Source organism: Eptatretus burgeri, chromosome 8 (genome assembly GCF_056783735.1).
Source record: "Eptatretus burgeri isolate ZD-2024b chromosome 8, Ebu_testis_v1, whole genome shotgun sequence".
Lineage (NCBI taxonomy): Eukaryota > Metazoa > Chordata > Myxini > Myxiniformes > Myxinidae > Eptatretus > Eptatretus burgeri.
In genome coordinates this window covers 90605388-90631701 of record NC_140968.1, presented here as the reverse complement: position 1 = coordinate 90631701, position 26314 = coordinate 90605388, and the positions used below count along the sequence as shown (strand labels likewise).

The following is a 26314-nucleotide window of genomic DNA, read 5'->3' as shown; positions in this document are numbered from 1 at the left end:
TTTGTGTGTGTGTCTGTGTGTGGGCCCGTCATTAAGTAGAACTGAATAAGTGTTTTTGGATCATTGTAAATACTTGCATATTCACATTAAGTCTTGCTTTGTGTCTTCATTTACTGTAAATAAAACTTGTTAGAAATGTTCCCAGTTCGTTTCCGTCCCTTCTTGAATTGGTCCAGCATGGTTCGGATCTGAGTTGAGGCGGGGTTTTATCCCCGATAATCCGTTCATTCTAGCCGGCACGGCTTTGGCAGTTTCCGCTCGGCTGCACCCGAACCGGAGTTGGTAGTCGGTAGTTGGAACTCTACCACAGTATGTAGAGTGACCCATTTTCAGCAAGATGAGCCGAGGGCGTGGTTTCTCCGGTAGTCAAAATTGCGTAGTTAATTAGGTAAATTGGTTATAGACAAATAGACCCTACGCTACGTGGTTGAAATATTGGTGACCATGGTTGGTTAAATGACCCCCCGGCTTGCGGAGTTATTCGAGTGACGGCCTACAATTCCGGGGAGTTTGGTGGGAGACGACGCAAGCTTTCCCCACCTCGTGGTCGTTCTCGCCACCGACCCCTGGCCCACAACAAAAAAAAAAAAAAATATATATATATATATATATAGTTACAGTTTTGGAGGTAGATGGAATGATTTAATGAGGAAGTTTTGGATTGTGTGGAGTTGCTTGGTCCGTGGATGAATAGAAAGCATCTCGATAAAACTAAGTTAGGGAATCTGTGAGCTTTAGTGTTACGTGTCACCACATGAGGTATGGTGCGGTGTGAATTCATGTGGGGAATAAAAATTAGTTCCCCAGTACGTGATTGCCCTCTGTGATTTTCCCGATGTTATTTTTTATATTTCAAGCCAAGCAGTAAAGCTGGGAAACACGTCGCTGAAACAACAACAAATAGGAAGCCCCGTCTTCCCGGGTTTGGGGGGTGAGCAGGCCACACCCTGGAGGCAGAGGATGTAGAGCACAGAAAGAGAGGGGAGTGATTGAAAAGACATGAGAGGCTGGCACATTGCACGTGGGGATTGTGGAAGGCTTCCGTCTGGATCGGACAGGAGTTTGGCAGGGCACACACACACAAGGTCGATGTGAGGACTGAACGAGGCAGGTGGTACTTTTGAAAAGAGGAAGGCTGGGACATTTGGAGCCTTCGTATGGAAAAAGCTGCTTGCGGATTGCCTGGCGTACATCTGTCCGGCCATGAGTGACGGCGCCATTTTGCGTGTGTGCACAAGTGGATGGTGGAGGTGCCTCCATTCCGGGTTTGATGGGGATCAGCTCTGGCCCAAGATGAGTACCAGTGTACTTGAAACGGGGGAGGGGGTTCTTTTCATTTTGGTCACCCTTTGTATGTATTTGTCCATGTGCAAGGCCTCAACCATCGGAGTTATTTATTTGTTATTACCTTCGCAAACTTTGTTGCGACGGTTATGTTTTAATCGCTGTGTATTTATTTATTTGTGAATATGTGTGTTTGTTTGTTTGTTTGTTATTCGCATAACTCCAAAAGTATTGAACTGAATCGCAGAAAATTTGGTGGGATGATTGGTTATTATCCGAGGACCATTTGATTAGATTTTGGGAGCGATCGGGTCAAAGGTCAAGGTCATGAAAAGGTCAAAATCGTCTTTTTACCATAGCGCGGTCAATTTGTATCCAATTTGCATGCAACCAATGCCAAAATGTTCAGAATTCAATGCCCCATCTTGTGATATGTGACATGACACAATGACGTAATAACCCTTATTAGCGGTTGGGAGTCAAAGGTCAGGGGGGGGGGGTCACGACATTGCAAAATGTGCGGTTTTAGTCATAACACGGTCAATTCTTATCCGATTTGCATGAAACCAACACCAAAATGTTGACTGTTCTGTTCCCCACACTCTAATACCAATTATAAAATTAAGAGTACAAAGGTCAAGGTCGAGGTCATGAAAAGGTCAAAATCGTCATTTTTGTACAATGAATGTTTGTTTGTTCACAATAAATAACTTATTTAGAAAAACAGAAACTCGTGTATGCTAAATGCCCCTAAAATGCCAGAAAATAATTTCTTATAATGTGACCAGTTGTCATCAGATTGACTTGACATCGACACCCAAAAAGGTCAGGGAGTTCATACAGAAATTGTACAATGTACGTGAATCGGTGTCAAACAGCAGGAAATTTAATGTTTTTAAACCATCATAACACATATGAGATGGCAGATGTGGTATGGGATTAAATACCCTCAAAATCAACGGTTTCTGGGGGGGGGGGGGCAAAATGTAGCGTTGGCGAAAGTATGCGCTCTACTGAGTGCCCGTTCTAGTTGGTATTATTTCCTTTTACATTATGATCTTGCAAATATTTGTGGACGTGCACTAAATGTGTTTATTTTGAAGAAATTGTATTCATCCATTTGTAGTGGGATTCGCAGATTAAACCCCCTTGTGCTGTCTGGTGCCATACTCCTCCACGGGTATGCTATTGTCCTCCACCATTACCTTTGAGCATGTGTAGAAATCTCCATCGATCAATATAATTAATTTTTTTTTTGTAGTGGTGCCGTTCAGGTAAATCTCACGACCCAATTTGTGGTGACGGGTGATTAACATCACCAGCCTGGATAGCCGAGTGGTTTTGGAGAACATACACATATATATTATAGTTAAGACGTGTGTGTGTGTGTGTGTGTGTTTATATATATATATATATATATATATATATATATATATATATATATATATGTATATATATATATACCGGTTGTCGTGGCGTGCGTCTGTAATCCGGCTACTCGGAGGCTTGGGTTGAGGATCGCTTGAGGATGGGAGCTCTGCGCTGGACCATGCTATGAGAGGGTGCAGGGCAGCCCGGAATCATGGCGAAACCCAATCCTTATCCCTGTGTCGTAAGAGGCGACCAGGGTTGCGTCAGGAAGAGCATCCGGCGTAAAACCTATGCCAAAATCAGGATGCGGATCATAACGGATGATCCGCTGTGGCGACCCCTAAAGGGAGCAGCCGAAAGACGAACAACAACATATATATGTGCATGTAAAAATACACACTCCCGGTCAAAAGTTTTAGAAACCCCCATTTTTCCAGTTTTTACTGAAATGTAAGCAGTTCATTTCTAGTGAATAACCTCAAATGGTACAAAGCTAAGCAGTAAACTTCCAGAGGTTAAAAAAAAAACAAAGTTTAGGTTACCAAAAACTGAAAAATAATGTAAATTTCAGAGTTGTTAAAAAAAGGCCCTTTTCAGGGAACAAGAAAGAGGTTGGTAACTGCTGCTGTTCTGCAGCAATGGAAGTAAATTAAGCCTTGGAAGTTGATGCAAGCAATTCCTACAGGTGTCCCAACTTTTGTTGATTAGTTACAAACCTTCTGTCTGTATAAACGCAGTGTTGGAACAGACTGTGTTGCTTCACCCTATGAAGCATTATTTGGACAATATTGTACTGCAGGAAGTGGTATATTGCTATCATAATGGCGAGAAAATGACAATTAACAAAGGAAGAGAGACAGACCATGATAACCCTTAAAAGTGTAGGTCTTTCCTTTGGAGAAATTGCAAAGAGAGCCAAGGTTTCAGTGAGTACAGTTTCCGACACCATCACAAGGCACTTGGAAACTGGAGGAAACTCTGACAGGAAGAGGTCTGGCAGACCCAAAGCCACAACACAATCAGAAGACAAGTTTCTGAGAGTCAACAGCTTGCGTAATAGGTGGCTCACAGGACAGCAGCTTCAAGCACAGCTTAACACTGGTCGAAGTAAGGAAGTCTCAGTTTCAACTGTGAAGAGAAGACTTCGAGCTGCAGGTTTGACAGGTCGAGTTTCAGTAAGAAAGCCATTGCTAAGATGGCAAAATAAGAAAAAGAGGCTTGCCTGGGCCATGAGGCATCGCCAGTGGACTACTGTAAACTGGAAGAAGGTCTCATGGACCGATGAATCAAAATTTGAAATCTTCGGTTCATCACGCAGGGTTTTTGTACGCCGTCGAGTAGGAGAAAGGAAGGTTCCTGAGTGTGACACCAACTGTTAAACATGGAGGAGGAAGCGTGATGATCTGGGGCTCTTGCTGAATCCAGTCGGCGACTTGCACAGATTGACTGGCACCCTGAACCAAAAGGGCTACTACAGCATTTTGCAGCGCCATGCAATACCCTCTGGTCTACGCCTAGTTGGTCAGGGGTTCATCCTACAGCAAGAGAATGACCCAAAACATACCTCCGGGCTATGGCAGAACTACCTTGGAAGACAAGAACAAGATGGTAGGCTTCAAATCATGGAATGGCCAGCACAGTCTCCAGACTTAAACCCTATCAAGCTGGTTTGGGATGAACTGGACAGAAGGGTGAAAGCAAAGCAACCGACAAGTACAACATATCTGTGCGAACTTCTGCAACAGTGTTGGGAAGAACTTTCCGAACAATATTTGATTTCCATTGTCTCAAGAATGCCACGAGTATGTTCAGCTGTTATATCTGCAAAAGGTGGCTACTTTGATGAGTCAAAAATTTAGATTAACTTTTGTTCAACAAAACGATTCCATGATTTCTATTTTTATCTGCAATTGTTTATTTGTTCTATGCTTTCATATCAAACGTTAAACTGCTTAAATTTTAGTAAAAACTGGAAATATGGGGGTGTTCTCAGACTTTTGACAAGTGGTGTATATATGTGGACATACACATACACACACACACACACACACACACACACACACACACACACACACACACACACACACACACACACACACACACACACACACACACATACACACACACACACACACACATACATACACCATCTACACTCGGTCCTTCGAGTCAGAGAATTAACACCAGCCAAAGATTGCTGCATAAAGCAACCAAGAAAAGGTGTACAAAGTCAGCCCTTCACCATTTGAAACCCGACCCAAGTTCCTCCATTGCTGCAGACAATCACAATTAACAAATATTTGCATTCTGCAATTACTCTGCTTTTAGACGCTCCAATTTTTATGTTTATCAAGGTGTCCTTGTATTCTGCAAAATTAAAATGACATTGGAAAGTCTTGACTGTTTCTGAAAAATCCTTCGTACAAGTGAATTGTCGAAAATGAATTGAAAAATAAAGAAACAATTACGAATATTTTTTTTTTGTGCTGATTAAAACCAGAACTAGAACGGCACTCGGTAAAGTGTTTACCTGCATTCTTCCACCATGATGAACAGTTTAAGTTTTGTATCCCACTGAGTGGGTTCACCGAAAGGCGGGATCTTAATCTGGACTTGAACCAAAATCAAATTGGCTTGTTCTTGTCACCTGACAAACTCATTCACCAAGTTTTGTCATGACTCATCCACAACTTGTAATATCATGTTATAAATCGTTTTTGGACCCCATCTCTCAATGGTGAAGAATGCTTAAAAATTTCCGGATCAGGATCCGGATCGTCATCAAAATGGAATCAATTCTTCCTCGTCACACACCCAAGCTTTCCACCAAGTTTCGTCCGAATCCATCAATAATTTTTTCTTGAGATATCGTGCTATATATCATTTTGGCCCGACCTCTCAATGGTGAAGAATCACTAAAAAAAAAATCTCAGATCCAGATCTGCAACCGTATCTTCACCAAAATGTAATCAATTCATCTTTGGCACAGACCCAAAGCATTCCACCAAACACCAAATCCATCCACAACTTTTTGAGACCTCCTGCTCGCAGCTAAACAAACAAATCTACAAAGAACAGACGGACAGACAGGGGTGGAAACCTAACCTCCATTCACCTTTGGTGGCAGAGATAACAATCTCTGGATCTCACACAATAACAACACTAAAGTAGAGCAATCGTTTTATGTTAAGGTGGAGAACAGCTTGTTCGCGCTGGTAAAATTCCATGAGACCAAAGGATAGCACGTTCCCTTCGTCACCTGTCTGTTCCATGAACAAGAGGGAGGGTACACACGCCTACGCTTCTCTGTCTTGGATAATGGATGATTGGGGCCATGAGTTGAAGGAAGAGTTTTGACAGATATGAGTTGTTAGTTGAGAGTTTCTTTCAAATGTTGTTGCAGCTGATATGAAAAGGTTCCATTTGATTTTCGAGTTCGATCAGAAATAGCAGGAGCTCGGCTCTGTAACTATGAATTCATGTGCCTGGATAAATGTGTAAGAATAGTTCTTTCAAAAGTAGATCATTATCAACAAATGGAATCCATCAGCAATATTATATAGAATATAAACTAGATTGTAGTCTGGTGTTGGCTTAATGGTTAAAGTGGCTGGCTTAAGATTTTTGGATCTTGAGTTCAATCCCCTGTCAATCCATTAGTTAACATCAGGGAGGTTGATTCAGCCTGTTGGCCTTCTGAGGTTGGCAAAAAGAGTACCAGCTCTGGGAAATTTAGTCATTCGAGTGTCCTGCGTCGGAGTGGTGACCCATCTCGGATTGTGCCCCCGAGCCAATGAAACTGCCTTGACAGCCCCACGTGTGCCTCATGGAGAGAAAGGAATGGTGTTTTGTTTTGTTTTTTCCTGGATTTTGCGGAAGAATTCACCGAGGTTTTGCAATTCAAAAGCGTAGAAGGATATAAAAGTTGCTTGCTATAGCAGATGATGGTAATGTGTTCACATTATAGGTAGAGTGCATACCTCGGCCAGGTTGAATGGTTTACGTTATGTATTCCACCAATAGGCTGGATCTGGATCCGGACCTGAATCAAAATCTAATCAGCTTGTTCTAGTCACCTATCCAACTCATCCACCAAGTTTTGTCCGAATCCGTTCATAAATTTTTGAAATATCAAGCTTTATATCGTTTTTGGCTCTATCACTCAGTGATGCGAAGAAGCACTTTAAAAATTCTATTACTCGGATCGATTTGTCCTTGTCACACACACAACCTGTCCAGCAAGTTTTGTCTGAATCCATCTACAACTTTTTGAGATATCCTGCTCAGACAGACAGACAGACAAACAAACAGGGGTGAAATCATAATCTCCTTCACCTTCAGTGGCGGAGGTAATAAGTATTCAAAGTTTTCTTAAATTTGAGCTCAAAGAAAACACTCTGTATGCTGCACCCTATATCTCATAAATGTTATCGTCATCGGGAAAGAAAGGAAGTGACAAGCCGGGAGGCGACATGGGTGGTCGCTATATAATTGCATACTAGTCATAGTTTTTGACGGATCAGGCTGAAAACTTTTGACAAAGAGGTTGATTATCATGCGCATAAAAGCACGGAAACCGATTTTTGATTTTTGAAAAAAAAAATATATATAAATATATAAATATTTTTCGGATTTTTTCAAAAATTTCAGTCCCGTTGCTAGGCAACGGTGGCGTCCATAGCAACGGTGCTCAAAAGCATACAATTAGATCCTGGTATGAACCTACCAGTCAAGTTTCATCAAAATAGGTTGACTTCTCTGGCCTCCAGAGCTGTCCATTACATACATACAGACAGACGGAAAACCTGAGAATAACGGTCGTCTAGCGACCACCCAAAAAAAAAAATCACTCATAGAGTGACAACTTAGCAAAACAGTACAAAGTAGAATTGCACTCGGTTGAGTGGATACCTCTGAAAAGTGGAACAGTTCACGTTTTGTATCCCAGTGATGGGTTGGATCCGAACCAAAATCCAATCCGCTTGCTCTTGTCACCTGTCCAACTCATCCACCTTGTTTTGTCACAACTCGTCCACAACTTTTTGAGATATCGTGATGTATTTAGTTTTTGGCACTATCAATTTTATAAATTAGGCCTGTGTTGACCTTTTGTCCTTAAAATTAATTGGTAGTTGAATTCAGCGACCTGACATGAAAATGCTCTTCAAATTTCAAGTCAATCGGACGAAAATTGATGATTTAAGAAACGATAAAAAAATTGGCCGACTTTGAGTTGACCTTATGACCTACGTTTACCTTTTGACTGACGATAACTTCAAAAGTAATAGGTGGTTGAACACATTGACCTGATATGCAAATGCTGTTCAAATTTCAAGTCAATCGGATGAAATTTGAGGATTTTAGAAAATTTGGCTCAAATTGGCCAATGGAGACCTTTTCGGTCGACCAAATTTTACGAAACTTCCATGCGGGATCGCCGCGGGGTCAGTGACATTAATCGCTGAAAATTTCAGAATGATCGGTTGATGGGTTTGGGCTGGAGGCGAGCGGACAGAGACAGACAGACAGACAGACAGACAGACAGACAGACAGACAGACAGACGGAAAAACCTGAGAGTAACGGAAGTCTCGTGACCACACAATATACAAACACAAACAAACGGGGGTGATCAACACACTTCTCAAAAAAAAAAAAAATTGGTTGAGGTGTGTGAGGTCAAGTCGGAGGAGCGGGGGCTGGAGGGATGAGGATGGAGGGGAGGATCATGACGTTCCACATTATTTGCGGACGTAATAAATGTATTACCCAAAAACCCGAATCAACCAACTTGCACGCATCATGTCGCGGTTCAGACCTTGACCTTGTTTTGAAGCCATCACGACGAAGTCACCAGGTGATCACCACGTTACCTTTAGGGATACAGGTAATACTGCACCTGAAAGTACCAAGCGATGTACGTACAAGTTCTTCCACAAACCTGCCACGAACTTCGAAGTTAAACAACAAACAAAGGGCAAACACTCAACCAGACTTCACGGGCAATGGAAACAAAGTTCAGAGAAGACGTCATCAACTCACAATGGGTTTAAAAAAAAACAAAACACAGAAAAAGATTGCATTTCACAATTCCGACGATAACTCGTAGGTACACCTTAAACTCAGGTACGTCGAAGAAGAAGAAGATTAAAAGTACTGAAAATAAGTGAAAACAAAAGAATGCTGGCTCCGCCTCTTCCACGTAGACTCCGCCCCTTCCCCTTAGACTCCGCCCCTTCCCCTTAGACTCCGCCCCCGAGTTACCGTGCTATGACGTCATGCACGGTTTGCAGTTCGCGGTTTGCGGAGGCGTGGACGAGTTCTGCGTTGCCTGGGTAAAGTCTGTAGTGGGGAAGAAACGGGGAAAACGGTGTTTCGGGGGTGAAAAAGGACGTCGGCATGGCTGTGTACACGTCGCGTACAGCGTCCAACGACACGTTGGACACGATCGGTGAGTCGCGTGTTCTGCGTGCACACTCTCAATACCACTCTCCGGAGTTCGACACTCCAACTCGCCTTGACTTTTGTTCTTTAGCGTTTGGTGTACTTTGTTTGACCCGTTCGCAGTGACGATGTCTTTGTTCTGTTTTCTTTTGTTGCGTGTTCAAGGTGTTGCCTTTACTTTGGAAACTTCAATTTCTCAAGAACCAAACTATATAACGGCTAATCGAAATACTCATGTTGCAAAGAAAGAACGATATATGTAATATGTGCAGCGCAAGTTCCAATTCGACCCACTTATAGGTAGAATATATGGTGATCCCTTCCTTCTGTCCCAATCCTACCATTTCCCTTCCCCCTCCCCCAACAATTCCATCCCCCCAACCCCTCCTACCCCATATTACCCAATACAAGCAAGACGTGCATGTCTCTTCCATTCCCCTCCCCAACAATTCCATCCCCCAACCCTCCTACCCCATATTACTCAATACAAGAAAGACGTGCATGTCTCTTCCATTCCTTTCCCATTACTCGAACTTACAAACTTTTGTTTTTGACTGTCTCCTAATTGTGTCCTTGCCCCATGTCACAGACTCCGCTGACTCCAAGACCTGAGGGTGGTGCCAATTTCCGAGCAGCCACAGCATGCACAGATGTTTTGCTTCGATAGTAATGAGAAAAGAGTGACCACCTGTTTAAATATGACCAACAGCCACAAAATCCAGTCCATGTTATGAAAAGCACCAGAAAATGTGATCGATTTAATGATTGCAGGTTTTGGTAAACAACTTGGCCAGTAGCCTCAGACGACCGTCAATTAATACCGGGCAACTACGATAAGAGAAGCCTCACGCCTCTGCTCGGCAAGAGGAGTTGTTTGTTTTCGTGCAACACTTAAACAGAGCATCTAATGATATGAGTTTTTGTTAAAATACATTTGTTTTGTTATCTCAGAACTTTCCCGGGTCCGGATATTTCACGTCAGCCAAATCCGCAAAAATGTGCTGAATCATTTGGTGTCATAACTACCATGACATGATATACAGTACTGAACTGTATTATAATTATAAGGAAAGGGATGTGTCCTCATTGAGGCCCCCCAATCATTATTATCAGCGAAGTAAATTATTTTATGGAGGAGAGATAAATATGGAGATGATTTGTTAGTAATTCAAGGTGATATGTTTTTAAGTGAAGACAGTAAAGTGAATATAAATAATCCAAAGGTGGGTGTTGGAAGTACGATTGGTATTGCGTAGATGAAAAAATAATTAAAGGTTTGTGTTGGTTGTGGTATTAGGAAGGTGTATATAAATAAATAATTAAAGGTTTGTGTTGGCTATCTTATAAGTAAAGTATAAATAAATAATTAAATGTTTGTGTGGTTGTGATATTAGTAAAGTGTATATCAACATATAATTAAAGGTTTCTGTTGGTTGTGATATTAGCAAGGTGTATATTAATAAGTAATTAAATGTTTGTGTTGATTGTGATATTTGTAAAGTCCATATAATTATAGGTTTGTGTTGGCGGTGACATGAGTAAAGTGTATATTAATAAATAATTCATAATTAAAGGTTTGTGTTGGTTGTGATATTCGCAAGGTGTATATTAATAAGTAATTAAATGTTTGTGTTGATTGTGATATTTGTAAAGTCCATATAATTATAGGTTTGTGTTGGCGGTGACATGAGTAAAGTGTATATTAATAAATAATTCATAATTAAAGGTTTGTGTTGGTTGTGATATTCGCAAGGTGTATATTAATAAGTAATTAAATGTTTGTGTTGATTGTGATATTTGTAAAGTCCATATAATTATAGGTTTGTGTTGGCGGTGACATGAGTAAAGTGTATATTAATAAATAATTAAAGGTTTGTGTTGGTTGTGATATTAGTAAAGTATATATAAATAAATATTTAAAGGTTTGTGTTGGCTGTGATATCAGTAAAGTGTATATTAAGAAATAATTAAATGTTTGTGTTGATTGTGATATTAGTAAAGTGTATATTAATAAATAATTAAAGGTTTGTGTTGGTTGTGATATCAGTAAAGTGTATATTGATAAATAATTAAATGTTTGTGTTGATTGTGATATTAGTAAAGTGTATATAATTATAGGTTTGTGTTGGCTGTGACATGAGTAAAGTGTATATTAATAAACAATTAAATGTTTGTGTTGATTGTGATATTCGTAAAGTGTATATAATTATAGGTTTGTGTTGGCTGTGACATGAGTAAAGTGTATATTAATAAACAATTAAATGTTTGTGTTGATTGTGATATTAGTGAAGTGTATATAAATAAATAATTATAGGTTTGTGTTGGCTGAGATATCAGTAAAGTGTATATTAATAAGTAATTAAATGTTTGTGTTGAATGTGACATAAGTAAAGTGTATATAATTATAGGTTTATGTTGGTTGTGCTATCAGTAAAGTGTATATTAATAAATAATTAAAGGTTTGTGTTGGTTGTGATATTAGTAAGGTGTATATTAATAAGTAATTAAATGTTTGTGTTGAATGTGACATTAGTAAAGTGTATATAATTAAAGGTTTGTGTTGGTTGTGCTATCAGTAAAGTGTATATTAATAAATAATTAAAGGTTTGTGTTGGTTGTAATATTAGTAAGGTGTATATTAATAAGTAATTAAATGTTTGTGTTGATTGTGATATTGGTAGTGTATATAATTATAGGTTTGTCTTGGCTATGACATGAGCAAAGTAGCCTGGTGTGTTGGCGCAGTGGTTAGGGCAGCGGCTTGGGATCCAAGAGGTCCTGAGTTCAAGCCCCGTTGGGCCACTGAATTAATTCACCAGGGGGTTGACTCAGCCTGTCATCCTTCCGAGGTCGGCGAAATGAGTACCAGTGTACTGGGCCGGTGTATACCCCGGTTAAAATAGGTGTACCATATCCCTGTGTCGTAAGAGGCGACCAGGGTTGCGTCAGGAAGGGCATCCGGCGTAAAACATGTGCCAAATCACAATGCGGATCGGATGATCCGCTGTGGCGACCCCTAACGGGAGCAGCCGAAAGGAGAAGAAGAAGAAGATGACATGAGCAAAGTGTATATTAATAAATAATTAAAGGTTTGTGTTGATTGTGATATTAGTAAAGTGTATATTAATGAGTAATTAAATGTTTGTGTTGATTGTGATATTATTAAAGTGTATACAAGCCGGTCGGCGACGAGGGATTCGCTCGGATCGAAGCGCTGGATACGATGCTTTTCATTCTGACCGATCCACCGACGAAGATTCATTGCCAAGACGTATTGGTTCACATACAATTGTTCCTCCACCTGGCAAGATTTTTCCTCTTGCGTATTTTGCCAACTGGCACCCCTCACAGGACTACCATTTGAAAAATAAAACCTAAATCAAAAATCGGATCGAGTAAAATTTTCTAAATATCTCGAAGTGTTTAATTCCGAAGTCTCGTTTCTCCACATTCAAAACTGTAGGAAAAGTATTGAAAATGGTGAACATAGGTCGAGAAAAAGTATTTTTTCGAATTTTGCGTATTTCAGCCCCGACACCCTTGGTGATCGAATCTGGAAAAATGCTGCAGTTCAATTTTGTAGTAGTTATTAAACTCTATCCATACACCGAATTTGAACGTTCCGCCGTCGACGGTTTCCGAGGTCAAGGTCACTTAACATATTCCCTGGTTCACCACCTTTCCGCATTCGGAGGGCTGCCATTCGGAAACTATGAGAGATAGAGGAACGTTATGCTGTCGCGATAACTATATGGGGATGCAAGGAATAGAAAGGAGTTGGTCCGGTCGCTCTACCTATCATAGAAGCCGCGCTACGTCAGTTACCGTTTGGGTTCTTAAAACGCGGTTTTTCGGCCGCTGCATAGCAACGGGTAGTTGCTTAGCAACGAAACTCAAACGCGCACACTCCCAGCCCATATGGAACCTGTTTGCCAAGTTTCATCGAAATCGGTTTGCTGGTTTGTGCTGTGGAGCCTCGCGTTTTACACACACACACACACACACACACACACACACACACACACACACACACACACACACACACACACACACACACACACACACACACACACACACACACACACACACACACACACACACACACACACACACACACACGCACAACCCGACAATAACGGATATCTAGCGAATCCCAACAAACAAACCGGACGATTACAATATCCCGCTCCCTCCCTCCGGGAGGGCAGGATAAAAAAATGTGTGTATATATATATATATATATATATATATATATGTATATATATATATATATATATATATATATATATATATATATATATATATATATATATATCTTCTTCTTTTTCTTTCGGCTGCTCCCGTTAGGGGTCGCCACAGCGGATGATCCGCATAGTGCTTTGGCACATGTTTTACACCGGATGCCCTTCCTGACGCAACCCTGGTCGCCTCTTACGACACAGGGATATGGTACACCTATTTTAACCGGAGTATACACCGGCCCAGTACACTGGTGCTCATTTCGCCGACCTCGGAAGGATGACAGGCTGAGTCAACCCCCTGGTGTATTAATTCAGTGGCCCAACGGGGCTTGAACTCAGGACCTTTTGGATCTCAAGCCGCTGCCCTAACCACTGCGCCAACACCAGGCTCGTGTATATATATATATATATATATATATATATATATATATATATATATATATATGTATGTATGTATGTATGTATGTATGTATGTATGTATGTATATATATATATATATATATATTATGGAACCCAACTGCAAGAGGACATCCGCAGAGACATTCGGGCCCGAGATATGGATGGCCGTCGGCTCACAAGGAGCTCCTCCACCCTTTGACAGGGTTTGTTTTTCATCCTGCTGGGTGTCCATATCCATACACCTTCCTCCCCAGGAAACCTGATGAGGGAGACGGTTTAGTCGCCAGCAACCCCACCATGAAACAGGTTGGAACAGGTTTACATGGTACCTGCAGCAAGTCACAGATCTGATGTGGCCTGACCTGATACATTCCTCCCCACACCCATTGTTTGTCCTAGTCTGCCTCTGTCTTGGCCTTGTTTCCCTTGTGGTTGATGTATCCCTCCCCCCACCAACTGTTCATTTTGTCCTGTTGTATCCTGATCCGTTCAGTTTACTAATTCTAGTTCGACCACGAGCCTCGACAATGTATATCAACAAAATTCCAGGTTTTACCCCTGTCTTACCCAGTGTCTATTGCATCACCTTATGTAACATGTTGCAGTAGTTTTTCGTGCCTGTTGTTTGTGTCCTTTATGTCGTCCTTGCCAACAGTAACTTTCCTGTTTGGCAAGATAGTCAAACAAAATTGAAAGGCAGGCAGGCCAATAGAGTAAAACTATTATCTCACTTCTCGATGTGCATGGACGATCGGGCCGAATTCAGGTCCAAAGTACATTCAAACGGCAAATTGATCTTTCTATTCATGTTCCGATTTATTAAAAAATATGACATTAAATTTAAATAAGTTGTTCCTCGATCATAAATTGATAAAGCCGCTGTCACACCTTGACGTTTTAGCTAGCGTATGGCAACGTATCAAAATGTATGTAAAACCCTGGCGTATGCTGAACTATTGATGTTTTTTTTTGGGGGGGGGGCATATAAAAATGTGTTGGATGTATGCATAACGTATTAGTAACGTACACAGAACGTTTTAATCACATATAGATAACTTATACCAACGAATGCTGAGCGTGTTGTCGACGTTCACAACCTATGCCCAACGATAGTCTAACTTATGCATAGCGCGCGGCAGCGTATCGCCGACGATCACGTGGCGTAGGCTATTAATAAGCTGCGGCTCAACGATTCAAATCATAACCGCACTCGACATCGAAGTGTGAAGCTGCTCTCACACCTTGACGTTTTAGCCAGCGTATGCAGACGTATGAAAAATTTGCCGAACTAAGCTGGCACACGTCGAATACGTTATGGGTAAGTTTTGTATACGTTAAGAGCACGCTGGCATACGTCGTAGTACGCTGGCATATGTCATTGTACATCGAGAAATTTTCAGCATGTTGAAAATTTCTCGATGTATGACACATGTTCCGCATACGCTGGCATAAGTTGTAGGCACGTTACGGAATCGTCGACACACGTCGACACACGTTACTTGTACGTTACTCATGAGTCGAAACACGTCGAGGTAATGTTTAGCGTGAGTGTTCCAGACTCCCTGGTTTTTTTTTCTTCGGTACGACGGTTATGATTTAAATCGTTGAGCGGCAGCCTTTTAATTATATTATATTATAACCGCACTAGAAATTGAAGTGTCAACATCACCGTCATACCGAAGAAAATTTTTTTTTTTTTAAATATTATAAAAAAACCCCCAAAAAAACTTATGAGTGGCCAGCATTATGCGGAACGTGTGAGTCATACGCTGGCATACGTCGGGAAATTTCAAGCATGGAAAATTTGTCTAACAGCTCGGCGTACTTCGACGAATGCCAGCGTACTCTTAACATATACAAACTTACCCATAACTTATTCGACGTGTGCCGGCGTTTTAGCCCAATTTTGCACACGTCAGGCATACGTTGGCTAAATCGTCAAGGTGTGACAGGGCCTTAAGACAGAGAGACAGATGGATGGACAGACGGACATGAACCAATTTGTTCACCCTGCTTTTTGCTTCGTAAAAACGTTATTTTATACCTCCAGCTTCTGCTTCCTTCCCATTGATAACACTGTTGAAGTACAAAGTGATGTTTTAGTTTTTTGTGGTGAGCAATCACCAGAGCATAGAAATGGGCCGCAGTAATTATTATTATTATTATTTTTTTTTTACAAGTTCTCAAGTATAAACCTTTTAAAAAAATATACTCTTTGTGCCTAATGGCAAAACAAACGTCCATTGGGTGGGTCGATTATTATTGGAGGTACTTGTGCCATATTAGTGAGCATTCATGATGTAGGTATGTATGTGCTCTTGCAGGCACAGACAATGTATTTACCTCGATCCAGGAAAATCAGAACACTTTGGTTTTGAAGCAGTTACCCAGTTGGACATGGGTTCGTCGCCGCTCCAATCGGAGAACTCCTGTCCGTGCTGTCTTTGCCTCTCATCCACTTGAAGATGAACAGCTGCTACCTCGAACATCTGTATCTCTGCACGACTCGAAACGTCCAGTGCGTGAACTGCCACTCACCATGAGGGAAAAAATGGATATACGGTCGGTTTTGTGCTCTTTTATTTATTTATTAGATTCTCGTGGAGGATCTCTAAGTCTGACTCACGTTGTTGTTGTTCATCTTCTTCTTATGGACTTTTTTGTTTCACAGCCACCAGTTTTCATCAAAACTTCCTGAAACTTGACATATATATGTAAAAATACCCCGCGCAGACAGTAACCATCTCCGATTTTGAAAACTCCTCCTAGAAAAAAAGTTATGACGTCAAAATATCTCCACTAATGGAAATTACCGAACATATGATACATCACTATGACATCATATCAATTTTTATGACGTCATTCCTATTTTTGACGTTTTTTGTTTCACAACCCAGAGTTTTCATCGGATCTTCGTGAAACTTGCCATGTATATGCAGAAAGCCCACGCGCAGGCAGTAACCATCTCCGATTTTGGAAATTCTTCCTGGAAAAAAAGTTGACGTCATAATATCGCCGCTAATGGAAATCGCCTATACAATTATCTCCGAAACTAGGCAAGCTGTTTGAATTTTGTTTGCGGGAATCAAGCTGGGCATTAGCACAGATAATTTATCGCAAACCTGATAAATTACAATGACGTCATATTCGTTTTTATGACGTCATCATTAAGAGGACGAGGATCTTAGCTCATTTGAGCTTGTTTTTGACTTGGGAAGCGGTGACTGGTGGTGGGGTGTCAGGGAATCCTTCATTTCATTGTTTTATTCTGAATCGACACGCTTGGTCACAAAGAGTGCAAGCAAACACAATAGCATTTAGCATGATCAGCAGCCGCAGCCACTGCAAGGATCTTGCTGTCCGTTTTGGAATTGGTGAGCTGTGTTTTATTTTTGAAGCTTCATCAATGAGGATTGACGTCTAAGTGAATGCAAGTTGGGTGAGCGAAAATAATTTTGATTTGATTGACACGGCCGTCATTTCCGAAGTGTCGTAACATTATTGTTGATCTAGTTGTATCAACTGACCATAACGTGATTCCTCACTCAGGTTTTCAAGGTCCAATTCACTGTTCATTTTGGGAAACCCACGAATTGGCATCAAAATGTACTCAAACCTGACGACAATGGAAATTGAAAGTCTTTCTGGCCAAGTCATCAACTGCTCTTGAGGAATGCATGTCGGACCCCACCAACATGGCAAAGCTACTCCAGGATGTCTCTTCTGTCCTGGTGCTGTGGTGCATGCAGCCCTCTTGCAGAAAGTTTTGGGGGTGGGGTAGGGGGGGGAGGGTTGTGGGTGGAGGGGAAACACATTCTTGAGGTGATCGTTTGTAATGCAAACCACTTGAGCTAAAGCGATGTAATACAAACAAACAAACAAACATGATTGTAATGGCTTGAACCAACCAAACAAATGTGGCAAAGTGTTGAAAGAGGGGGGAGGAGGGTGGACGTTTGGGGATAGTAATGATGTAACAATGTAAATCCAAACTTGGTAATATGTTATATGCTGGTTAATAGAGGCGACATTGGTGATATTGTGTATCCTTTATTTCACAATGGAGCATCCCTGATGTGTTTATGCATGAGTGCGCCAAACGCTAGTGGCAAGTTCACAACCCCCTCTGCGAGCGATTTCACCGTTTCCTCCATATGCCATGCCTCCAAAATCCATCTTCTGGCTTTATTGGGGGTCGCACCCAGAATTCTGACGCTCTCCCATTAGGGAACATTTCTACATGGCCAGCCTTCAGCCCTTGTTTGGAAATGGCAGATCTCCTCGGATAGTTACATGGGAAGACTTTGTAAGGCTCAGTAATATGCTGGCCCAATGTTCTTCCAGTCACTCCAAAATATTCCACCCCCCCAACCACAGGAAACCGTGTATACCACCCCTGCCCTGTCATTTCTGGGCAGCTTGTCCTTCACCTTCATCAGTGTCTGCTGCATGGTGAATACAGCTTTGAAGTTTACTCTCGCACCTCCCATTTTCAACAATCTGCCAATCCCTTTGTGCTATGCCTGGCACAATAGGCAGAACACACAAACCTTTTGGTCGTTGCTGTGAGCCAGTCCTGTTTTTTGGGCCCACCAAGATCGTTTCCCTTTTTGGTTATAATCTGTCAGGTGAGCCGTTTGCCTTCAGGACACTGAAGATGTTTCACCTGTCTCATCTTATCTTTGTTTGTTGATGGTAAATCGCCTGCTCTTTTTACGAGGGTGTATATCACAGCTCATTTGTTGCCCAAGGGATGGAACAGATCAAAATCCAGGTAACAGTCAGTGTGAGTGGGATTCATGTCAACTGCAATGTTCAAGCCTCCTTTCGGACCTCTTCTCACTATGGTGTCCAGAAAAGAGAGGTATCCATCCTGTTCCTCTTCATCGGTAAACCTGATGGAAGGAAATGTTTTTTCCAACAGCCTCATGTTGGGTTTTAACCGCCTCACTGGGACAGATGACAAATGTGTCATCCACCTCACGGTTGTTGTGTTCTGCCTTTTGTGCTAGGCGTGTCACAAAGGATCGATTGGCAAAGTGTTGAAATCAACAGTTGTGAGAGTAAACTTCAAACCTATATTCACTATGAGGCAGACACTGATGAAGGTGAAGGACAAGCTGCTCAGAAAGGACCGGGCAAGGGATGATATACACGGCCCCCTGTGGTTGTTTGGTGGAATATGTTGGAGAGACTGGAAGAACCCTAGGCCAACGTATCATTGTGCATTGCAAGGCCGTCAAATGTAACTATTCGAGGAGATCTGCCATTGCCAAATATTGGCGGAAGGCTGGCCATGTTTACCAATGGGACAGCGTTAGCATTCTGGGTGTGACCCCCCCCACTTAAGTACACACACACACACACACACACACACACACACACACACACACACACACACACACACACACACACACACACACACACACACACACACACACCTCGACCCTGCAGCATCTGCTGCCAGGCTGTTTGATTTAATGTGCCAAGAGTTGAACGTTACATGTTTGAGTTTCTGGACATGGCTTTGATTGGTGGGTCCAACTTTGCCTACTTGTTGTATAGACATAAAAGCTGAACTTGCATTCATGTATCAGCATATCCCAATAGATGATTGTCCTAGATCTCTTTACAAATTGATGAAATTGTCTTGTGGAAAATGCCTCCATATTTGTCTTCCGTTCCTCTTTGGAAGGCATTGACCTCTCCAGCTGTACAGAAGTGATAATGTCAATATCCGCGTTTGCATTTCTACAAAAGCTCGCATTTGCGCGTCCTGTGACTCCTTTTTGCCTTTTTTGCTGTTTTCTTTTCATTGGTACCCAGAACGAAGAGGAAACAAATCAGTAAACAGAAGCAAGGGTTTCTGAAGACGTTGTGGCATGGGCACAAAAGCTGGCTGAAACGTTGGGTTCGGGAGATGAGACTTACTTTGGACCGCTTTCAGCCTTGGGGTTCTCAGCTCCGCCAGATTCAAGGCAAGACTCGTAAAGATTCAGCGGGGAAGGCATGGAAGGATCGAGGGCAAAGCTCGATTTTTAAGTGGAGAAGATAGGGTAACATTAAAGGTCAATGTGAAAAGTTCCCATCGAGCGACAAACGGCCACCGTAGAGGCAGCATTTTTATTGGCAGGACTATCCCGGATGCAAACCACATATTGCTAACAAATTCCATTTGCATGTCGCTTATAATATTGCCATCATTTGTTGTTGTTGCAGGGAAATTTGGAATGGGAACAAGACTCTATTTCTCCTTTCTGCGCTTCCTCGTTGTTCTAAATGTCACCATCTTCCTCGTGCTGTTTGTGTTCATCTCGCTGCCATTAATACTCAGCCACACACTGCATTTCCAGGTTGAGCCACTCTCGGGGAACCTTACTATGATACCAGGTAAGAATAGCTATTCTTTATCCCAGTACTGCAAACATCAGCAAAGTTAGGACAGCTGTTGTATTTTTTTAATACAAGTATAAGTATTCATCAACCAATGTGAATATTATTATGTGTCGCCCATTCTTCTTCTTTGTTCGTATTCAGCACAATTAGGGCTGCGTGGTAGCATCATTGGCGGAGGTCACGGCTGTGCTGCTGATGCCCTCTGCTGGTTTGGGTAGAAATTTGGAATTTTCCCACGGTACCGGCGATAGCTCAGCTACTCTTCGCGAAGGACACTGTGGGATCTTTAACATCCTCCATTGAACCCTGGCAGACAGAATGCCCGTTTATCATCCATCCGAGGGATGGAAGATACATTGATTATTTATTTACCCTGCCTGTTAAACACCAGGATGGCAGTTTGTAGATGAGTCGGGATCCAAACCCAGGGTAGACATCTTAGAGGCGAGTGTGTGTCCCTGTCGGCCATCTTGTCAGCCCTGCTGCCCATTTTAATGCCTCATTTAATTGGGTGGTTGCTAGACTACCGTTATTCTCAGGTTTTCCGTCTGTCTGTTTGTTTGTATGTAATGGACAGCTCTGGAAGCCAGAGGAGTCAACGGATTTTGATGAAACTTGACTGGTAGGTTAATACCAGGATCTAGTTGTATGCTTTTGAGCACCGTTGCTATGGACACCACCGTTGCCCAGCAACGGGACTTTGAAATTTTTGAAAAAAATCCGAAATTTTTTTTTTTTCAAAAATCAACTTCCGCACTTTTATGCGCACTATAATCAACCTCTTTGTCAAAAATTTTCAGCCCGATCCATCAAAAACTGTATGACTAGTATGCAATGATATTACTTTATGGTTTAACCCCAACGTTCGTGTTGGGATTCCCTAACCTAGGGTTAGGGAATCGAACACAAATGATGAATGGACAGTTGCTCGTCATGTTTTTATCTGGAACCACGAACGGCAAAAATGCCATCTGATGTGTTCTCTTAGCTACATATTTCAAATTCGCCTTAGTCTTGCGACCACCCATGCCACCTACCGGCTTGTCCCTTTATTGGCAAGAGGTTTTATTTTATTTCATTTGGGTCGTTGATTCAACTTGATAAGATACATAACTCGCTGTGATATCAGAAACAAAATAATGCCATTTATTTAATTTCTGCTTTACCATCCCTTTGTTTTGCAGAATGTAAAAATGCCAAAGTGAAAGCGGTGAACCTTCCTCATTATTACAGCAGGGTGTTGGACGTGCTTTCTGGAACGGTATGTAACTGTACCTTATCAGGTTTGCTGGCTTGTTGAGGGGTCATCTTCATGTATATAAGTAAGGTTAAAATTTTGACCACTCCCACCCCTCTTCATGCAACATGTATGCACCACTCTAAACAACTGCCCTCCCAACCTCTGTACGATGTACACTTCAGAACCTTCTCACCGCAATTTTATGCCAAATTGCAAGAGCATTCCCTGCAATTATTGAAACTTGTGCCCCCATGCCCCCTTTCCTCCCCCACCAACCATTATTCAACCAAACTGACCAAATGGTACATTTAGAGCTTTGAAAGGAATTTTTCGTCTTACAAAAGTTAAAGTTCATATCCAAACATGAGTTAAATTATGTGCTTCAATATTGTTTTTTTTTTCATTTTAAATTTGGATGCAGCGATACACCGCCTGCCGTTTAAAAAAAAAACCCGAACATGTATAATTTATAATGTAAATGTTGAAGGACTGCTCCAGCGTTCATTGCAAGAGCTGTTTTCACAGGAGGGATGTGCAGAACACTTGAATGCACATTCGCACGGAACGTAATTGCCTCATGCTATGTTCGTTCAGCATGTGCAACATGAACGCTTTAAGTTTTTAGAGGTAACAAGATCAGGTATTCTGAGCGAATTTGTAACAGTCTTTTTGAGACACCAGTGTGTGGATCGTACAACAAACACACCAATTGCATTCTTTAACTTTTAGGGCATTCGGTAGAGCGCATAGCTCCACCCCGTAATGCCTGATCCACGAGAACACATGTAGCCCAATACATTTTTGAGATATTGTGCTATATATCGTTTTTGAGCCCTATCTCTCCATGGTGAAAAATCACTTTAAAATTTCTAGTGATCGGATCTGTCCACAAAATTTCCTCCTGATCCGTCCACAACTTTTTGAGATCTCCTGTACACAAACAAATAGACAGACAGACAGACAAACAGACAGAAAGGGGGTGAAAACATAACCTCCTTCACCTTCGGTGGCGGAGGTAACAATTATTAGCCCCCATTGGACTTCATCCAAAACTGGGGCTAACGGATTTGGTCTTGATTTTCGTGTCCGTGCGTTCATCCGCAACTATATCTCGGACATGTATGGACCGATTTTTATTTGTACTTGGCACAAGGACAATGCATGATGGTATTGGGTGGTCGCTAGACTACCGTTATTCTCAGGTTTTCCGTTTGTCTGGATGTATGTAATGGAAAACTCTGGAGGCCAGAGGAGTCAACCAATTTTGATGAAACCTGACTGGTAGGTTCATACCAGGATCTAGTTGTACGCTTTTGAGCACCGTTGCTATGGACGCCACCGTTGCCAAGCAATGGGACTTTGAAAATTTTGAAAAAAATCCGAATTTTTTTTTTTGAAAATCAAAAATCGGCTTCTGCGTTTTTATGCGCACTATAATCAAACTCTTTGTCAAAAAATTTCAGCCCAATCCGTCAAAAACTGTATGACTAGTATGCAATTATATAGCGACCACCCATGTCACATACCGGCTTGTGTGTGTGTGTGTGTGTGTGTGTGTGTGTGTGTGTGTGTGTGTGTGTGTGTGTGTGTGTGTGTGTGTATTGTTATGGATTCTCACCCGCCGGCGTGCGAACGACCGTGTCTAACCAATAGCGGCCGCTTCGCCCACCGAACGGACAATCCAGTCGTGGCTTTCCGGACCAACGCCGAAAACCAGCCACGGTTGTGTTTTTAAGCACACCACAACCTTGTCCGTACTCGACACACGCCCTACAGGGTCAATCGCCGAATTGTCGATATACCTAATTAATCGCGCGGGTAGATTACCGAGAGATTGTACCTCAATGGGACCGCTTGGAAACGAGCCGCTTAAGCAGCTCGCTTCCTTTTGGGATAACTAAGCGGGGAATTATCGCGCAGTCCTGTTGGACCCGATCGCTTTACCGGCTATTTAAAAACCAACTATATTCCGAGTGCAAGATGGCAGCTCAATTAAGGAAAAGACGCAACGAATGGGGTACATTTAAACAAGCACATTTATTTTCTAACATAAGCACGTAAGCAGTCATGTATCAATCAAGCAATGCCGAACACGCACACAAGTATACAACCAACAAAAGTAATGCAAAAAAAAGAGCTACTATCGTCTATCTATTATGTACAGTTACTTATACAGTTCTACTTGCGGACATGGCGCCACAACATTCATTCAAAAGCAAGGAAAAACCCCAGGAAAGACGAGGGGTAGACTGGACCTCTTTGGGTCTTTATTGCACGGAGCCATGTAGACCGCAGAGACTCCGTGAGCCGCGCTGGTTACCTTCACCTCGCTGGGGCGACCTGCACCGTCCCATCCCTACGGCCGCTGTCGTGACCGCGGTCCGGCCTAGGCCTCGTCTGACGGCCTGGTGATTCGGGCCCAGCTGGCAACGCTTCAGAGGAACCAACGGGCCTTATGCTCTTTCAGAGTTGATGCTCTCTTTAAGAGCCCGTCCGTCCTTCGCGCTGCTCGGACTGTCCCGAAGCCCGATCACCTCGGACCGTTCGCTGCTGGCTGGCAAGCTCTCCACGTCCCACATGATTGCGCCGTTATGCATGGTACGGCCAGCCTGCTGTGTTCCCCGCTCCGTCTCCTCGGCGAACCCAGACTTCCACTGCCCTCCACTGGGCTCGAACTCCGCTCCTCACACCGCTCCAAACCCCCGACCGACTCCGACTGACTCAACTGGCGCTCTGCGCGCCGTTTTATAGGGTTCGTGAGGCGAGATCTGATCTCCGCACTTTCACCTCTGACCCCCACTGGCTCCGCCCCTCTCACTCTCCTGATCCGAATTCCGAGGCGAGGTTCGGGGCGAGCGGACGTGGCAGGAATCATCGACGCTGAAGGGAGAGCAGACGTGGTAGAAATCACCGTCGCTAGGAACAAGGAAACCACCGCTTTTGTTTGCAGCGACCTTGCCGTGGCTGGCGCAAAGATGGCGGCGCCGGCGGATTTGAAGATGAAGCGATGTTGTTTGGTTGTTGGGTATTGGGGGAGATGTGGTTTGGGAGATGGTGGCTGTGGTTGGCGTTGCGGTTGTGAGAGCGATGCTGGTGGTGGAGGCGGTTGTTGTGAACGGTTGTGAGAGCGGTGTTGGTGGTGGAGGTGGTGGTTGTGAGCGGTTTGTCCAAAATAACGATAGTAAAAGAAAAACGGCTAACTCAAAGATCACAGCCCGGTAATACAAATAATTTCCTGATACATCGGTGGGGAAATCTATCTGAACACAGACTTATCGGCATAACTGAACTAATGACATATATATGGTGCTCTGCGAATTTCCACAGCCGTAACACTATATATATATATATATATATATATATATATATATATATATATATATATATATATATATATATATATATATATATATATATATATATATATATATATATATATATATAAATCTCCAGTGTCGAACACATCCTCAAGCATTTCTCGGACCTGCATTTACCAATTTGGTACACAGATAAATGATTGCTTACATAAGCGTGTCATTTTCTTCTCAACATTAGATCCAAGATGGCTGACTGGTGGCCATTTTAGTTGCCAAAAATCTAATGTTGAACAAGTCCTTAAGCATTTCTCAGACCTGCATTTTCCAATATTGTTCAAACTTGGCAGACAGATAAGGAATGATGGCTTACATATGTACGTCATTTTTTTCGACATCAGGTCCAAGATGACCGACTGGCAGCCATATTAGTTGTAAAAAAAAATAAAAGCCAGTGTCGAACACGTCCAAGCCAAGATTGATTCTGGGCCCAGCTAAACTCAGCTATGAAGAGCGGTTGAAGGAGACAGGGCTTTATTCACGAGAAAGGAGGCGGTAGCGAGGAGATATGATGGAGATGTTTAAGATAATGAAAGGTAGAGATAAAATAAGTGCAGATGAATTATTCAACAGAGTAGACAGTGACAGAACCAGGGGCCATAGACTGAGAGTAAAGAAGAGGAGAGTTAAGACGGTAGTAAGGCAGGGGACTTTCACTCAGAGAGTAGTTAATGCATGGAACGGTCTCCCTGGAAAGGTCGTGGCAGCAGAAACAGTGGATAAGTTTGAATTAGAATTAGATTGGTACCTGGAAGTTATGGAGATAGAGGGGTATGGGGTTGTTGATAAGACTTTTAGGTAGTTTGAGTATTGGTGGGTGATTGTGTACGGAGTGCTGTTGGTGGGGGTCTTGTTAAGGGGGGTTGTGTGGTTGATGTGTGTTTTTAACCAAGCTCATGCCCCCTCTCCGAGGGGAAGAAAAGAAGAAGAAATATTTTTCACAACAACAAAAAGAAAATACAAAATTTTTTTCCTTTCTTTAATTAAAAACATGTTTTTTTGCATTTTCTTTCTTGGATCTGGGTTGGTGTGGTGTTCACGCAGACATGATGGGCTGAATGGCCTCTACCTGTGTTGGATTTCCTTGTTGTCCTTGTCTTCAACCATTTCTCAGACATGTATTTACTGACCTTGTTCAAACTTGGCACCCAGATAATGAACGATGGCTTACATAAGCACCTCTTGCTTTTTGATATCAGATCCAAGATGGCCGACTGGTGGCCATTTTGTTACTTAAGTGTGTTCCCAACCATTTCTCAGATATCCATGGTCCCATTTTGTTCAAACTTTGCGCAAGCACAGTACATGATGGCATAAACTTGCAATTCACTTTATTTTGCAATCTGATGAAAGATGGCCAAGTGGTAGACTGGCAGCCATTTTAGGTGTACATAAATATGGGCGAGCCCTTTAACTGCATGCAGAAAATTACTAAAACAACGGGAGCTATGAAATTGTATGTCTCTTTTTTTATAACTTGCTTACAATGCTATGTCTGTCAGAAAATGAGAGAAATCAAATCATTGGACATCTTCAAGCAGGGTCTTCCATTAGCCAGGTTTCAAGG

General features: G+C 42.3%; 2 protein-coding genes across 12 annotated transcripts in view; one reads left to right on the top strand and one right to left on the bottom strand.

Moving 5' to 3' along the window:
* Positions 1-8829, bottom strand: part of LOC147022258 (transmembrane channel-like protein 6) — a 76273-nt gene extending 67444 nt beyond the window's left edge. For 4 of the 8 annotated variants that reach the window (XM_085892956.1, XM_085892950.1, XM_085892958.1 and 1 more), the window contains exon 1: positions 8472-8738. The gene's annotated coding sequence lies outside the window, so the exon portion shown is untranslated. Of the gene's footprint in view, positions 1-8422; positions 8739-8768 lie in introns of those variants that run through there. The other 4 variants (XM_085892955.1, XM_085892952.1, XM_085892954.1 and 1 more) reach the window with 4 other exon arrangements.
* LOC147022257 (transmembrane channel-like protein 7) overlaps positions 1-26314 on the top strand; it is a 99557-nt gene that overhangs the window by 2328 nt on the left and 70915 nt on the right. The window contains exons 1-5 of one of the 4 annotated variants that reach the window (XM_085892961.1): positions 8909-9104; positions 16062-16255; positions 19564-19715; positions 19957-20127; positions 21318-21394. In XM_085892961.1, coding sequence (XP_085749087.1) covers positions 16203-16255; positions 19564-19715; positions 19957-20127; positions 21318-21394 — 453 coding nt within the window. In that variant the 5' untranslated portion in view covers positions 8909-9104; positions 16062-16202. Of the gene's footprint in view, positions 1-8908; positions 9105-16061; positions 16300-19563; positions 19716-19956; positions 20128-21317; positions 21395-26314 lie in introns of those variants that run through there. The other 3 variants (XM_085892960.1, XM_085892963.1, XM_085892962.1) reach the window with 3 other exon arrangements.